This window comes from Camelus bactrianus, chromosome 15, assembly GCF_048773025.1.
Source record: "Camelus bactrianus isolate YW-2024 breed Bactrian camel chromosome 15, ASM4877302v1, whole genome shotgun sequence".
NCBI lineage: Eukaryota > Metazoa > Chordata > Mammalia > Artiodactyla > Camelidae > Camelus > Camelus bactrianus.
In genome coordinates, this window is record NC_133553.1 from 23,038,203 (window position 1) to 23,053,200 (window position 14,998).

The 14,998-nt window shown below is 41.6% G+C and overlaps 1 protein-coding gene across 1 annotated transcript in view; it reads right to left on the bottom strand.

Moving 5' to 3' along the window:
- Nucleotides 1-14,998, bottom strand: part of NBAS (NBAS subunit of NRZ tethering complex) — a 277,415-nt gene that overhangs the window by 74,206 nt on the left and 188,211 nt on the right. Inside the window, exons 43-44 of the mRNA XM_010947343.3 lie at nt 7,748-7,998; nt 6,419-6,753 (exon numbers count right to left, since the gene is read on the bottom strand). Coding sequence (XP_010945645.2) covers nt 6,419-6,753; nt 7,748-7,998 — 586 coding nt within the window. The remainder of the gene's footprint in view (nt 1-6,418; nt 6,754-7,747; nt 7,999-14,998) is intronic.

Genomic DNA, 14,998 nt, shown 5'->3' on the forward strand with positions numbered 1-14,998 from the left:
GGGGAAAGACAGATCATTAGGCTGCAGATCCAGGCCACGCTCCCCAATTTCAGTTCTTCCAACAATATCTATTTATGGTTGATATTTATTTTCACCTTTCTGAATTTTAAAAGGAGGTGTGAGGAAAGGAAGGGTGGAACTATGATTAAGCATCACCCTCAAACTCTACTGTATACAGGTCCCCCAAAAATCACCCCTTCTCTGCTCTGATATCCTGGCCTGGGAATGAAGTTGAGGACATGAGGTTTAAGGAGGACCCCTTAGGAGCTGCACCCTTACTCCAAGCCCCTTCTCCTTTCTGATATGTCTCCCCTAGAGAACTCCCTGATAAGCTTGATTAATAATAAAAGATACATGTGTTAGCTGAAAAAACTATAAAGGCTAAAATTTGTTGAAGGAAAAACATATTGCAAGTTTGTAAGTTCAAAGGGTGGTACAATGATACTACCATGCACACATCCCCTTTACATTTTCAAATTCTTTCTGACACTTTTCTACATCAGCTTTCCAGGTAGAGGTATCAGACAACAAACTGAAATTTTAAGACAATCCTTTATGCACGCACCAGACACATCTTCATTATTATCTGAATTACAAATACTTAGGAAGCTGACCTGCTCTTCCGTGTGGGTATCAAGGATGCCTGTGGTTTGGGAAACAATAACCTATGATAATGGTTCTTGAAGGGGGTCCACAAACCACAAGAGTCCAAGACTCTTTCAAGGAGTCTGCAAAGTCAAAATTATTTTGATAATGACCCTAAAATATTATTTACCTTTTTTCACTGTGCTGACATTTGTATGATGGTGAAAAAGCAAATGGTGGAGAAAACTGCGGGGCCTTGGCAGAAACCGGGGGAGTGGCACCAACCTGCACTAAGAGTGCCTGTGTGCTCCGCGGGCAGTTTCACTTAAGGATGGTCATGATGAAGGAGTAAAAATGGTTAATTTTGTGAAACCTCAACCACTGAGTGCATATTTACGTGCAGAACTGAAAGATACACACAAAACGCTTCTCTGTGTGCTCAAGTGTCGTAATGAAAAAGCATCCATGTGATGTCTGAATTCCGAGTAGCTGAAGGAGCAGCCTTCTGCAAGCATTACTGTTTCTGCCTGAAAGAACAACTAACAGACATCAATGGCTATTCAGACCCGCACATGTGGCAGACCTTTTCTCCAAAGTGAACAAAGCGAGCCTGTCACTTCAGGGAAAACAATTCACAGTATTTGTTGCCAAGGATAAAATGTGAGCTTTCAGGCAAATACTGGAATTTTGGAAGACTTGTATCCACCACCGTGAGACTGATGGCTTCCCAATATTCAACGACTCATCGGATGAGATGAGTGTTCATAATAATCCATGAGACTGTGCTGATAATGTAAAATGCACTGTATCAACATTTGGATAATTTGCATAACTCAGGGAGCCACTAGTTTCCAAATGCTGAATGCATTATATATTACAAATCATACTTGGCTAAAAGAGCCATTCAAAGTGCCAACTAGAACAATGGTTTTACCGTAAAGTACTACAAAAAGATCAAGGATAAAGCTTCTGATTCCACGTTACAACTAGTCTTTAAGAATCTATCATTTGTTGAGTTTTAGTGTAGCATTAAAGAACACCCAAAATTACACTGTAGGCTATTAAAAACTCCTGGAATCTCTTCATTTTCTTCAACCAAAACAACAAAAATTGAATACAGAAACAAATACAAGAACCCAGCTGTGTTCTATTAAGCCAGACATGTAACTGTAAAATGTGGTCACTCTTTCATTATTTTTTTCTTTTTGAAATAAAGTTATTTTCCATTAAGAGATGCTATTCATGTCAACCTATAAATGGGTCTATTAATGGTAGTTTTAAATGAACTAAACAAATATTTCTAAAATTTCTTGGTTTTAACTTCTTTTTTTAAAGTCATTTTTATTTATTTACTTATTTTTATTTGGGGGGTAATTAGGTTTATTTATTTACATATTTATTTTATTTTTTTAGAGGAGGTACTGGGGACTGAACTCAGGACCTCCTGCACGCTAAGCACGCACTCTACCACTTGAGCTATACCCTTCCCCCCATTTTAACTTCTACTAGGATAAACATTGATATATTTATCATAATATATAAACAAAAGTTATTTAAGGTCCTCAATAATTTTGAAGAATATTAAGGCAAACAGAGATCAACAGATTTAAGAATTGCCAATATATGATAATAATTATTTGAACGATCACTTTGAGTATCTACTTTACACTATGCTAGAAACTAGAGCTTTTAAGATTAAAGGCACCATCCCTGCCCTCAAAGAATTTCTAATTTCACAGAGAGTGTAATTCTCAATTATAATAATTTTACTGTAAAGAAAAAAATGCCCTTCATTTTAGTGTCTTACAGGCACGTTTTTTACATCTAGGTGTCTCCAATGGCAACTAATATTGTACATGGCACACAGAATGTCTACAGACTTAGTGATCCAACAGAGTTAAGCATCAGAAAGCCATGTATCATGCCATGCAATTAGGGACTGTGCTTTATCTAAATATTTTTACATAGGTTTCAGACACCAACTGCTCATTATGGTGAAAAATGTGCTCCCATCCTTAGTTACAAGATGGTATTAGCAGCGTGAAGACCCTGAGGTTACAACTATAATGCAGCCTTTTGATTCAGACTTAAACTTAAGAAACAAATCTTTTTAGGTCATATCATGGTTTTTAACAAATTTTTTTCTTTCAGATTTTTATGCCAAATAATTTGGAAAATAGGATAGGGGAGGAAATAGTAGCTTAGGTCAAGAATCTGAACAGTCATAATATGGAAAAGTGAGGCCCTGATGCTGTTCCCACAGCCCCAGGAGACAGAACCAAAAAGTGGAAATTATAAGGAGAAACAGAAAGATCGCATGTGTGTATATGTGTGTATGTGTGAATGAATATAAAGCGTGTGTGTGTAAATAGATATAAAAGCCGAGGTAATAGCTTAATTAGCAATAGAAATGATGCTTGAAGGCCAGAGGTCAGACTAGACAAGAGGTTCTCAACAATTTTTCTGCTCTAACCCAAAGCAGGTATGTTCCCATCAGCAACAAGTGGTGGGAGCTGAAACACAGGGTGTGTGCAGGCTGGTGGGGGGGGGTGGGGTGTGGATGCCTCCCCAGTTCCAGGTTGAGAAGCGTTGGGCAGGATACTCACAGGCCTCCTCTGATTCTGTGATGACCTGGGGATTTTAAAGGATTCCGGCAAACTTCTAGGTGGCATTTCCTAAGAGGAGTAGTCTCCATGTCCTTACTTTTGGATGTAGCTACACCAGCGACTGAAAGCGAGTGGGGAGTATAAAACACGAAGGCCGGGATTACACGGAAGCTCCCCCTTATCTAACAGCACGCTGTCTGAACCAAGAGAATAGTGTGTTGACCTGCATTTCAGCTTCGCTGACCGTTTTCCTGGATTTCTCACCCACTAGCTTGTTCTCTGACCCTTCTACAAAAATGTTTCTAATTGCTGAACTGGAAAAGCCACGAGAGAGCAACTCTAACCTGATCCAAGGGAGACACAACAACAATGCACCTTAAACATCTGTATGGTTTTCTCTTCTGCAAATTCATCACCTTAAATGTCATGCAAATTCAATCTCTGCCTACATGACATGATGCCATTTTGTGAATATTTTCCCCAGAATTTCTACAAATTCAGCTACGGCAAAATGGCAACTGAGTAACTCTTCTCATGAAGGCAGAGAGCCTTCTCTGGCTTACTTCATCGTGGAATGGGTACTAAATTCAGGCTTGGGGAAACGCCCCTCTGAACTCCAGTATCTGAACAACTGCTTACTGGGCTGTCTAGCAGCAGTTCCCCAGTTCTTTCTAAAAGCTTGGCTCTGAATTGAACGTGGGGACACGTTTAAAAACTGCACACTACATATGAGTAATATACACTCAGTTTCCATCTTCAACATTGTGTACAAGCTGTGGCAACATCTGGTGTTTTGCAAACTTGGCCACAACCAGCTGCATTCCTTTTCCAAATGTGCCCTCTGACATGTGAGGGCTGTATTTCAGTTTGAATTTTACACTCTCTCTAGGATAGTATTGTGTGATTTCAAACATGCATTGTATCTTAACTTCATACTTTACCTCTCTGAATGGAAAATTGAAAGCTTGCCAATTAATAAAAGGAGAAGAAAGATAAAGCTAGACTAAAGATGTAATTTAGTGTGTCTGTGTCCCTTTTCTACAGCTTACTACTCTACAGGTGACTCAGTAGAGAACCACCTCTTGACATAGTTTACAATAAAAGAGTATCTTGCTGAAAACTACACCACCTGAACTAAGAGAAAAAAACGCTGTAATCAATTGACTCAGTCCTTCCTGGGTCAGCTACGCAGCTTTTCCTCAGGAAAAAAATGCACATATGCTCACAACTGTCATGCATTTTCAGGTGGTTGGTTGAAGGGTATCTTAAAGATACACAATTAAGAAACTAAGGTGATGAAAATGCGCTATACTTTAAAATCATCTGACTTCAAACATCATATGTAACTGAAACTGAGTAGATGCTCCATCCAACTCGTCACATTGTTTAATCAGGAGTGAATAACTGCGGCTGGAGAGTCTGGACTGTCTGCCCACCTCCACATGCACACTCACAACTAGCACACGGCCTTGGCTGGCCATGCTAGGCTTTGTCCCTGCCCTCCTATAAAACACGTAAAACCTCCTTCCGTCTGGGCCCCTCTGTCTTCCTGGCCGGTCTGCTTGCTCGTCGGGCTCCTTCAGCCAGTTCACAGGAGCCATTTTCTTGGATTACAACTCCGCACGTGGTTCAGCCGCTCCCTTCCAACATGTACTTCCCATATTGCTAGTACCTACTCGGACTCGAACCTCGTCATCCTTGGAGACTGAAATCCAATGTTTGCTGGACTGTTGTCTTTTCAGACATTGCGAGGTGCCTGCCTGGCCTTCCTCATTAGGCTCGGCCCTGCTCTGCACCCATCCCATGACAGGCTGCTCCGCTTGGACTAAAAATGCTTAGGGCTCTCTGGTCCCATTGCCCTCCCTCCCTTGACTCTGGCTGTTTGTTCCACAACTTCTTAGAGACAGTACAGCTTGCTGGTTAGGAGCAAAGGCCCGGAATAAGCCTCCTGGGGCTGAAATTGTGGCCCCTCTATTGCCAAGTTAACTCTGTCGAACCTCTGTTTCCCCCCGCCTATTAAAATCAGGGTAATACTATTATCTGTTTCACAGATTACTCAGTCTCAGCCTGATTCCAGAGGCTAAACCACAGAGGCGACAAGTGGCAGGTTCAAAGTTCAAAGCCACAGGACTCCAAACCTGTGTTCTTTTCAAATATATCGTGCTACCTCCTTTAACAATCATCCTCATTTTTTCCTTAAAAAACAACAAAAAATGATTATTTCATTTTTATAGCAGTGGCTGTAAAATTTAAAACCAAGTATTAACTAAACTGAGTTATAATAATCAGGAAATGAAGTCCTGAGTTGTCCACAACTGTTTATCTAGCAAGTTAGTTGAAACTAGCATTCCCCATGGATGCTTCAGCCTCCACCTGTGCCAACCTCCAAGTGAATGCCCTGCATCCTTGGCCTCTGCACTCAACTTGCAGGGTAATACTCGCTATAATAAACATACATGGGATCGGGTACAGGGCAGACTTGCCAACCTGGGGGAAAGAGTAGGCAGCGGCAAAGATGGGCAAGAGAAAATGAAAAGGAAGTTTCAAGTACAAGCCAGTTCAGAAACCAGGGGCTGGGAGATTTTGTAGGAGAGATTATGCCCTGTGTCCAAGCAGTGAGAAATTTACATTTGTTTCACAGTGGTGTCTGGGTGGGAGGGCAGGAAGGGGAGGAGAAGGACCCACATCTCCTGTTCTGAGTGAAACTACACGTGGTTGAAGGATCGAGAGCCGGAATCAGAGCCCAGTTAAAGGGCTCAGACCTGAGCACGGAGTGGACATTGGAAAATGCGATGGAGAATCCCATGGGTAATTTTATCATCAAATCATGTACTACATGGTATTCATGGGAAGTTTTTTTAAGACCTCGATTTAACCACAGCTAAGTTGTCAGCCTGGCGCTGAAGGCAGGCACTGGAGGTTCCTCCCAACTGTCAACTGGAAAGAATAGCATGGGGCAATTACCATAAAATGACATGAGAACTATAATATGTACAAAATGTACTTGCAGATTAGAACAGTCACGCCGGACTCAGACTACTTGCACGACTGTGACAGGAAAATAACTTCTCAGTGAAAACACCTCGTGCTTGGTAAAAACCAAAAATGCCTAACACGTAAGTACTCCCCATCTCAACGGAGGAAATAAAAACAAAATCTACAGAACGTAAGAGCGATTTTGTTTCTTTTAAAGTGTTCAATCTACTTTAAATGATCTTTTCGGTTACCTTGGTCACAGCTTTTGGAGAGAACGTAACCGCATCCACCACAGTGATGAGGTCCCCTGGGCACAGGCGATCGAAGTACTTCGCGCAGACATCGTAGGCCTGCAGCCACTCCGGGCAGGACGCCGGGACTTGCTTAATGAGGTGAGGGTCTCCGGTCCAGAACAACTTCTGCAACCAGATGGTGTACAGAGAGCTTGGCGAAAGCATCCGTCCATCCTTTTCAGGGATTTTGGGAACAAGTTTAGAAATAGATAAGATATTCTGACTTGAAAGGACTGGCTCTAATGCCTCAAGAGGGTTCGTGTTTTCATCCGTCAGCTTTTTATAATTAAGACCTATTGAATAGAAAAGGAAAAAAAAGAGTAGTTCATTCCAACATAAACACACAGGAGCTTTCAAACACACGCACAGCCCCCTGCATGGCTGGCTGAGAAGCCTTCTCTAGCAATGTAGTCACAGTGGACAGCTTAGTCTGGCAATCAGTTACATCAGAAGATCTGAGTTCAAAGTCCCCGCCTGCAACTTAGTGAACGGTGCAGTCCTCAACAGGTCACTCGGCCCCTGTGCGACCGTCTCCTCATCCGGGCACTGGTGACAGCCATATCTCCTCGCTTCTTCAGTCCCTCCATGACACCTATGATTCCTTCCATGACTGTGCTCCCCAGGCTGCATGACATTCGCCATTCATCTGGCATCTTATCTGAAGGCAGGGATGGAACCTTACCCCCTTTCCTCTGTGTCTAGTCCAGGGTCTACTTCAGTTACCCCGTAAACCACTGAGAAACGAAGTAAATGCTCTCAATTGTTACCAGTATCAGATGAATGTAGATTTGAAAGTGTCTTGCAAATTATAAAGAATCACACAGATTTGAGAGGTATGAATTCTTAGCTGTGAGCGTAAAGATACAGAGACACCATTCTAAAGATCTTCACTATTTATCAAAGATTCAAAGGCTCTGATTTTAAGGGTTTCATATATACTTTAAATATACAGGCCCCACTGAAGTAAAATTCTGCCAAACTGTCTATTGTCATTTACATAGATAAAACATAAAAATGGGAGTATGGAGAAAGCCTCTGGAGCATTCGTCAGAAACTCTGGATATTAGTACCAGGTCTACTTAAGTCGCTGTGTGACAAGTTTCTCTGGTATTTAATTCCCTCAACAGTAAGTAAAGGAGCTGGAAAGATAATAACTAAAGTCGATCAGCATCAAAATGCTGTGGCTTCTCAGTCATAACAGCCCCAGTGCAGGCACATGACTGTGTATAGACAATTAAGCCCTAGGTTTAACTTAAAGAATGAGTTCAAGCAGGAAAATGATCTTACCTGACGCAACTACCTTAAATTTCTTCAGCAGCCGAATGTGGGTTTCTGGCTTGATGGCATATGTTCCCAGATCTGCACAGCCACAGCTCTCCAGCAGACTGAAGTAATACAGCAGCCTTTCATGATCAAAGCCACCAATCGTGGGGTAAATATACTTGATCATGTGCTTGTGAAAGGCTTCGGGATCCGTCTTCAAGGTCTCGAAGAGATGAAGGGACTGAGTGCGGTTTTCAATTTCTACTGTGGACAAACTGAAGTTAAGAGACAAATTGTATTAAGATTTGGTTCCTTTATTAAACAACACGCTTTTTTTTTTTTAAAACCAAGGAGGGAAGGCTACTTCTTACCAGCCCCTTCTAGCTTCCTAATCAAAGACAGTAAACCACCAGAGTGCAGGTCACTTACATAAAGGAAGACAAACGTGTTCAATGCCTGCTATGGTACTACACGATTTTCGTGTTATCTCAGGCGGGTCTACAGTAACCCTGGGAGGTAGGCATTAGTTCACATGCCTGCAGCAGAGAGCTGCCCAATGATTAACAGCTAGGAAATGGGCCCAGATCTGTCACTGTCCACTACTCATTATTTATTCCTGTCACACAAAAAATTTTAAGTCTGAGCTTCATTATAAAAATGTAAACAAACTTAGTATTTCAGGAATTTAGAAAACAGTGAGGGGAAGAAACAACCCCAACTTCTGGGTGTAAGTTTTATATCCAAGAGGTCTGACTCGGTATTCAGCAGACAGAAACTCGACACTGGGTTCTAACAGAAATAAACTAGGAAAGAACAGTTTGCAATTTCACTTGAATTGTCTACAGTAATGAATGCCACTTGAACAAAGTACATGTCTTAATAGTTTCACCTTGACTTAGATGTTCTTATAATGTAATTTTTTAAAGTCATTTAAGGTTAAACTGTTGAAAAAAAAGTTTTTTTAAGGAGTTTGGTTGCTCAGTTTGTGTTTTTTTGGGGTGAAGGGGAGGGCTTAATGTTTTTCTTCTGTTTCTGTCTGGACAGAACACAGTGCCTCCTGCCCAGTGTAACCCCAATGCCCCACACAGGAAGCGTTTCAAACTTTCTGACTGTGAGAGGTGCTCAGGCAGCCCTTAGCACTAACAGAAATGCCCACCTTCCAGGGTTCATGGCAGCAGCCAAGTATCTGGGAGCAGGAAGTAAGGTTAGGTTTCATAATGTTCGGAAGCAACTCCTCTGAAACATGGTGCCCTGTTTATTGGAATTCCCACTTTAGTAAGTGCCCACACGTTTTTGTTTTATGTACATAAAGTTAATACAAAACATGTTTTCAAATTTTTGTGAGAATGTGATAAAACTTGGGATAACAGCAACAGTCCAAGCAATTAAGAAATACTTTTTTAATCTCCACTTCAAGAGATACCCTATTTTTCTATTAAGACACAATTCAAACATTTACAAAAATATCCCTATCTATAAAAATGTCCCTGGTCTATAAAAGTTTCTGAGAATGTCTTCTATTCATAACATGCTTTAACTATTTACCACTCTGCCTATCTCCCTTGACTATGTACCACGTGATGGCAAAGATGATACCACGTCTTCTTGATCTTTAGTTTCTCAGGACCAAGCACCAGTGTGTGGTACAAAGGAAACATTCAACATGTGCCTTACAGATGGGCGCCAAATAGACGTGTGGATGAACAAAAACTTAGGTGTCCTCTATCGCCAAAGCCCTGCGTTCAGTAACGGGGAAGATGGAAAGATTTACAACACAGGGCTCTCATCCAGCTGTTTGAAAATCCAATTGCATTACATTAAAAATACTGAACAGTGAAAGACAGTAGTATGGGCTGACAAAGGGCATGCAGTTATATTCCACTTAAGAGTAGGATCGCTAGAGCTGTCACTTCAGAGGAGGCTGGTATCAATGACAACAGAAGGCTTAATGAAAGAAGCACCTGAGCTTGGTATTGTAGAAAGGAACAAAGCAGAAATAATATGAACAAAAGTATAAAGACAAGGAACAGTGAGTATAAATGGACAGCTGGTCTGAAACCACTCCTGACACCAACACTATTCAGTGTGCAGCGCCTTCTCTGAGAGACGTGGGCAGACCTCACTGTACTGCCCTTCATTTTATTGCTCGTCACAGATACTGCTCTTCTCCTTCTCCCTTCTCCTCCTTCTCCTCCTCCTCCTCCTTCTTTTTTTTTTTTTTTTAACAAACTGAGGGTTGGTGGCACCCCTGTGTCGAGCAAGTCCAATGGTGCCATTTTTCCAACTGTTTGCTCACTTCTGTCTCTGTGTCACATCTTGGTAATTCTTGCAATATTTCAAACTTTTTCATTATTGCTATATTTGTTATGGTTGTCTGTGATCAGGGGTCTTTGATGTTACTCTTGTATTGTTTTGTCATTTTTTAGCAATAAAGTATCTTTTAATTAAGGTCTGGACATTTTTTTAGACATTTTAGCCGTAACGTTTTTGCAAACTTAACAGACTATGGTATAATATATATGTTAACTTTTACACGCACTGGGAAACAGTCATGTACTAGCTTCACTGTGACACTGGCTTTGTTGCAGTGATCTGCAACTGACCCTGCAGTGTCTCTGAGGTGTGACTGTACTGTACACCCCGTGGCAGAGGAAAGCCATAGAATTTCTGATGTTCCTTCATAATTTGCCAAATGAAGTCTGAAAACAATGTAGTGAAGAAGTAAATTAAGAAATTGTGTAACCCATTAAGATGATTCAGACTGACAAAGGTTTGCAAACAGAACAATGTGCCCGATGCAGGAAGGAAGAAAAAGAAAAAGCTTGCACGTATGACACTGATTACTATGCCAGGCAAGTTAAATCTTGGCAATTACTAACCTACAGATGAGAAAATGTCACCAGACAGGTTAGAAGGCTTGCCTAAGACCAAGCGTCCAGATCCGTCCGGACTCTGCGTGGCTCTGCTCGCCATGTCACAGAACAGCCATTGATCAATGAAGTCAAGCGCCCGCACTAACAACCATTTCAAAAACAGGATTCTTTCTGTAACACAGACATTGGTTCTCTTCCCCAGCGAAAGAGTTCTCCTGCCATACTTCATTCCTATCACCCCGATCAGCAGAGTATCCAAGACAGACTCATCTACAAAATGGACAGACAATGACTAAATCATAACAGCTTCAGCTAATCCATGTTTGACTTGATTCTCAATATAGTCTCTCTCAATCAACATTACCTTCCCCCTAGCCCACCCACCTCTTCTTCTGTGCCTACAATTTAGTTTGCCCGATGTGCAATTTTACCTAATTATCTTGTCAAGAGAGATACTGGAATACCTCTACTGACACATGATAAATACTAAAACCTCCCTCTTCAGTAAATTACAATGTGCTAAGATCTTATATAGTTGCCAGTAATCAATAACCCATTTTAATAGTTTCCATAGAAAGAAGCTGTTATCTTTCCTTTGGAACAAGAAATGAAATCTCTGTTTAGAAAATAATTTCAAAGAATCTACATTCAAGAGAGTAGGAAGAAATACCATGAAACTCCTGTGGACTTTTCACTAATCAAATCAATAATTACTCTTAAAGACTGTTTAAGTGCTTTTTCTAAGTTTTAGCTATAAGGCAAGAGATATATATATATATAATATATATATATATATGCATATACACACACACACAAATATACATATAGTGCAAATGTAACTCAGAGATTAACTGCAGGAAGAACTAGTGTTAGTTGTACTAAGGGCACAAGGAATAAATTATTAGTACTAATCCCATGATTAAGGTGTTCTGTGGTGGCTTCGAATTGTTAATCACGCAAAAATGTGATTCAAGAACAGCATATATTGAAAGGACTTATATTCATATAGAGACACAATTTTATTTAAATGCATTTAAATGATGAGTGATAATGCAACTCCATTAGCTGACTAAAAGGAATACACAGAGGGGAGAGGAAGACGCGGGGAAGGAGGAAGGAGGTGAGGGGAGAAGGCTGCTGGGAAAGGCTGCAGAGAGGGGTCTGTGCAGGTCACACGCAGTAACTTCTAAGTGTGTCCCCCAAAGATGACCCCTAAAATTCTGAAGATCTGTAAATCCACATTAGTGACCATGACCTTGAGGGAACAGGCCTCCACCACTGATTCCTGTAGAAAGAAATAATCCCACCCTCCCAGTCAGACCCCCTCCAGCCTGAGGCAAACAGTCCAGCACATCTGCCACACAGACACCTCAGAACGCACCCGCAGTGACAGCTTGCTCTGCAGTGCCGCCTGGCAGCTGAGTATGTGGTTATGCGGGGAAAACACGGTCAAAAACAATCATGGCATTTTTCAGCTTTGCGAACATTTTGGCCAAGTGTCTTTGCAAACCAAACAATGAAACTTCACTTTGCAAGGCCACCTACATGGCTGATGAGACAACTGATACTGAGTATCTCAGAGTCTATTTCTCGTCACAAAGATACTTGGTGGAACGTTTTATACGGACAGAGTGGTGACGTGGATGGAAGGTCACGTCAACAAGCTTCATCTCCTTCATAAGGATAATCCTGACCCCTTAAGCCTTTTCATGTCCCATAAAATGTCAATTCTGACCAGTTCATATAGTCTCCTACTCTTACCTGATAAAAAATATTTTAAAAGACAATGCAGCACAGAAACAGCAATAGGCATCACTTACTGAGCACTTCTTAGACGTCAAATATCATGTCATCCCATTTAACTCTCACAAAGCAGGTATCTTATAACTGATCTCCACGTTGACTTGAAAAATAATCATCCAAAACTCACATGTGTGATGTGAGGATGACAACGGTCAGAGGTAAGTTCATGGAATCTGGTCTCTTTACAGAATTAACCATAGTAGCTACTTTTTTCCCTTTGAGCACCTACAACATGTCAGGCCTTTTGCATAAATGTCTCAAATCTCTCAGCAGTTCTGCAAAATGGAGTAAGAATACTCATTCTTCACAGGAGGAAGCTTAGGAGAGAGGGACAGAACAACTTGTCTACCAAGAATACATTAGATGGAAGACACAGAGCCAAGGTTTGAACCCAGACTCACATAAATCACAGACTGAGCACTTTCTACAAGATGAAAACTAGCCCCAAATACATCTTTTTGCTTAATTTTGTGCCAGTGTCAAGAATTTTTTACTATTTGGGGGAAAAGTGACCTTAAGAATCACAACTTGGAAAGAAAGATTGCAGATATGCAGAAAGAATTGCTTTCATTTTGGTAATGGTAGTAATTAGTTTTTCCATTTTTAGGATTGGGAGATTTCTTCTTATGTGCCGTGTAAATCATAGTCTAGGTCATGATCATGAACACGGCCCCTTAGGCCAAAAAAAGATCAACAGTTAATATATGGCTCAATTTTAAAACATGTGTGACAGGGTGACCTGAATTTCTACATTCAACCTTCCAACTCTAATACGGATTTTTCCCTGGTCTTGAATTTTTACTTATTTTATTTTTCAACATTATGGTATACTTTTAAGAAGCTAAGCTGCCTTAAATCCCCTCTCTACACACTAACTATTCTCACACTAACTCCTTAACCAAGCCAAGAAGAAAAGGCCAGGATTTAGAACTCTTTACAGTGTGGCAGTCTGGACATAAGCCTGACTGTGAGCAACAGCAACCTTCAGGCAAAATTTCTGTGTATCTTCTGCCCTAATGCAGAAAAAGGGAGATACATTCTAGTTTACCCCTCTCCTCACAGCTATAACGTGCTCTTGCCCAGACTTACACCTGACACCAGAAGAATCCTACTAGAGAATCTGAAGACAGTTGGGAAAAACAGCACAGCACAGTCAGAGTTCTATGGCCAGAGACCCCTCCCATGGGTCTGAAAGAGACCGCACTAAACCAACCAGCAGAGATGATCTCTGCCACCCAAGCCAAATCACTCGGGTAATCAACCCTCTGGGTGACTACGACTCCGTACGAGAATGAAATGACGGTGTCAGATGTGTGGCTGTCGGGTCTGCTGTTCAACTAAGGAGAAAGACAGAGGAGAGTGTCATCAAGGCCGGAAGTCTAAGGTACTTCTGGCTCCTATTTCGTCCTCCATCACTCACTACGCTCCACATGCTCCCACCACAATGGGGTTCCTTTAATTACTCAAAAATGCCCAGAATTTTCCTGTCCCAGAGCCTGTTCCCTCTGCCTGAAATGCTTTTTCTTCAATTCATCAAGTGCTCTTTGATACTCAAAGAAAGGCCTTTCCTATCTGTTCCTTGAGAGTTTCCTTTATTGTACTTACTACCACTAGCAATTTACTTTCCAGCTGTTTCTAACTGTGTGTGTGTGTTGGGGGGCGGGAAGCGTGGGACAGGGGGCAGGGGTCTCCCCGATCAAATATGAGCTCTACAAGAGTTAGGATGTCTCTGTCTTGTTCAGCATTTAAACCTATGCTTGGAACACAAGGATACTATTGAAAAGATAATATTAATATTTAATGAATAAACAAATGTGGTACTATTCTGTCGGCTACAGGCTTCCTGTGGCATTTCAAAATGATCCAGTATCCAAAACTGAAAGACACACATGGAGTCAGCAGAGTTGGCAAGAACAATGACAGGAATGATCTCGACAGCACTAAAGAGCCACCAGGCTGCCCGGTCCCCAGAGCTTCCCTAATCTTTACAACAATACCAGGAAGGGACCGTGGTCCTCGTATCTGGGAAAATGGAGACTCAAGAAGATTAAGAGATTGCTCACGGCCACACAGTTGGGGCTAGGGGCAGCAGAGTTGGGTCTTGAAATGTGGCCTGACTCCAAAACCCACACCCTCACACTAGGCCACCTGTACACCGGTGGTTCATGTTGCCTCTAAGAGCCACCAGAGTGTCCGGACAGCCCAGGGGGGAAGCTGGCTCTGATGGCTGCAGTGAGGGATACACCAGCCCTGAGCCTGGAGAGCTCAGCCTGTCCCTGGAGAACCAAGAGGCTGAGGGAGCCGTGTCTCTGCTGGAACTGACTCCAGGCACATGCGGCCACTTAAAGCCAACACTGATGTTTAAAACTACCAAGAAAAAGAAAAAAAAATCAGGAAAAATAAGGGGGAAGAGAAGACCAGGGACTCAAGTCTGGGTGTTTATGACAATAATCTCTGTCTACAGGAGTGAAATTCCAGACATAACTGCCATTAATTAAGTCCTGATCATGTGTCCAGTACTGAAGGCTTGGTATTTTACCATGAAGTCATTTAACTTTTAGTATGCCTCACTCAGAGTAAAGAAAAGTGGGTTTCAGAG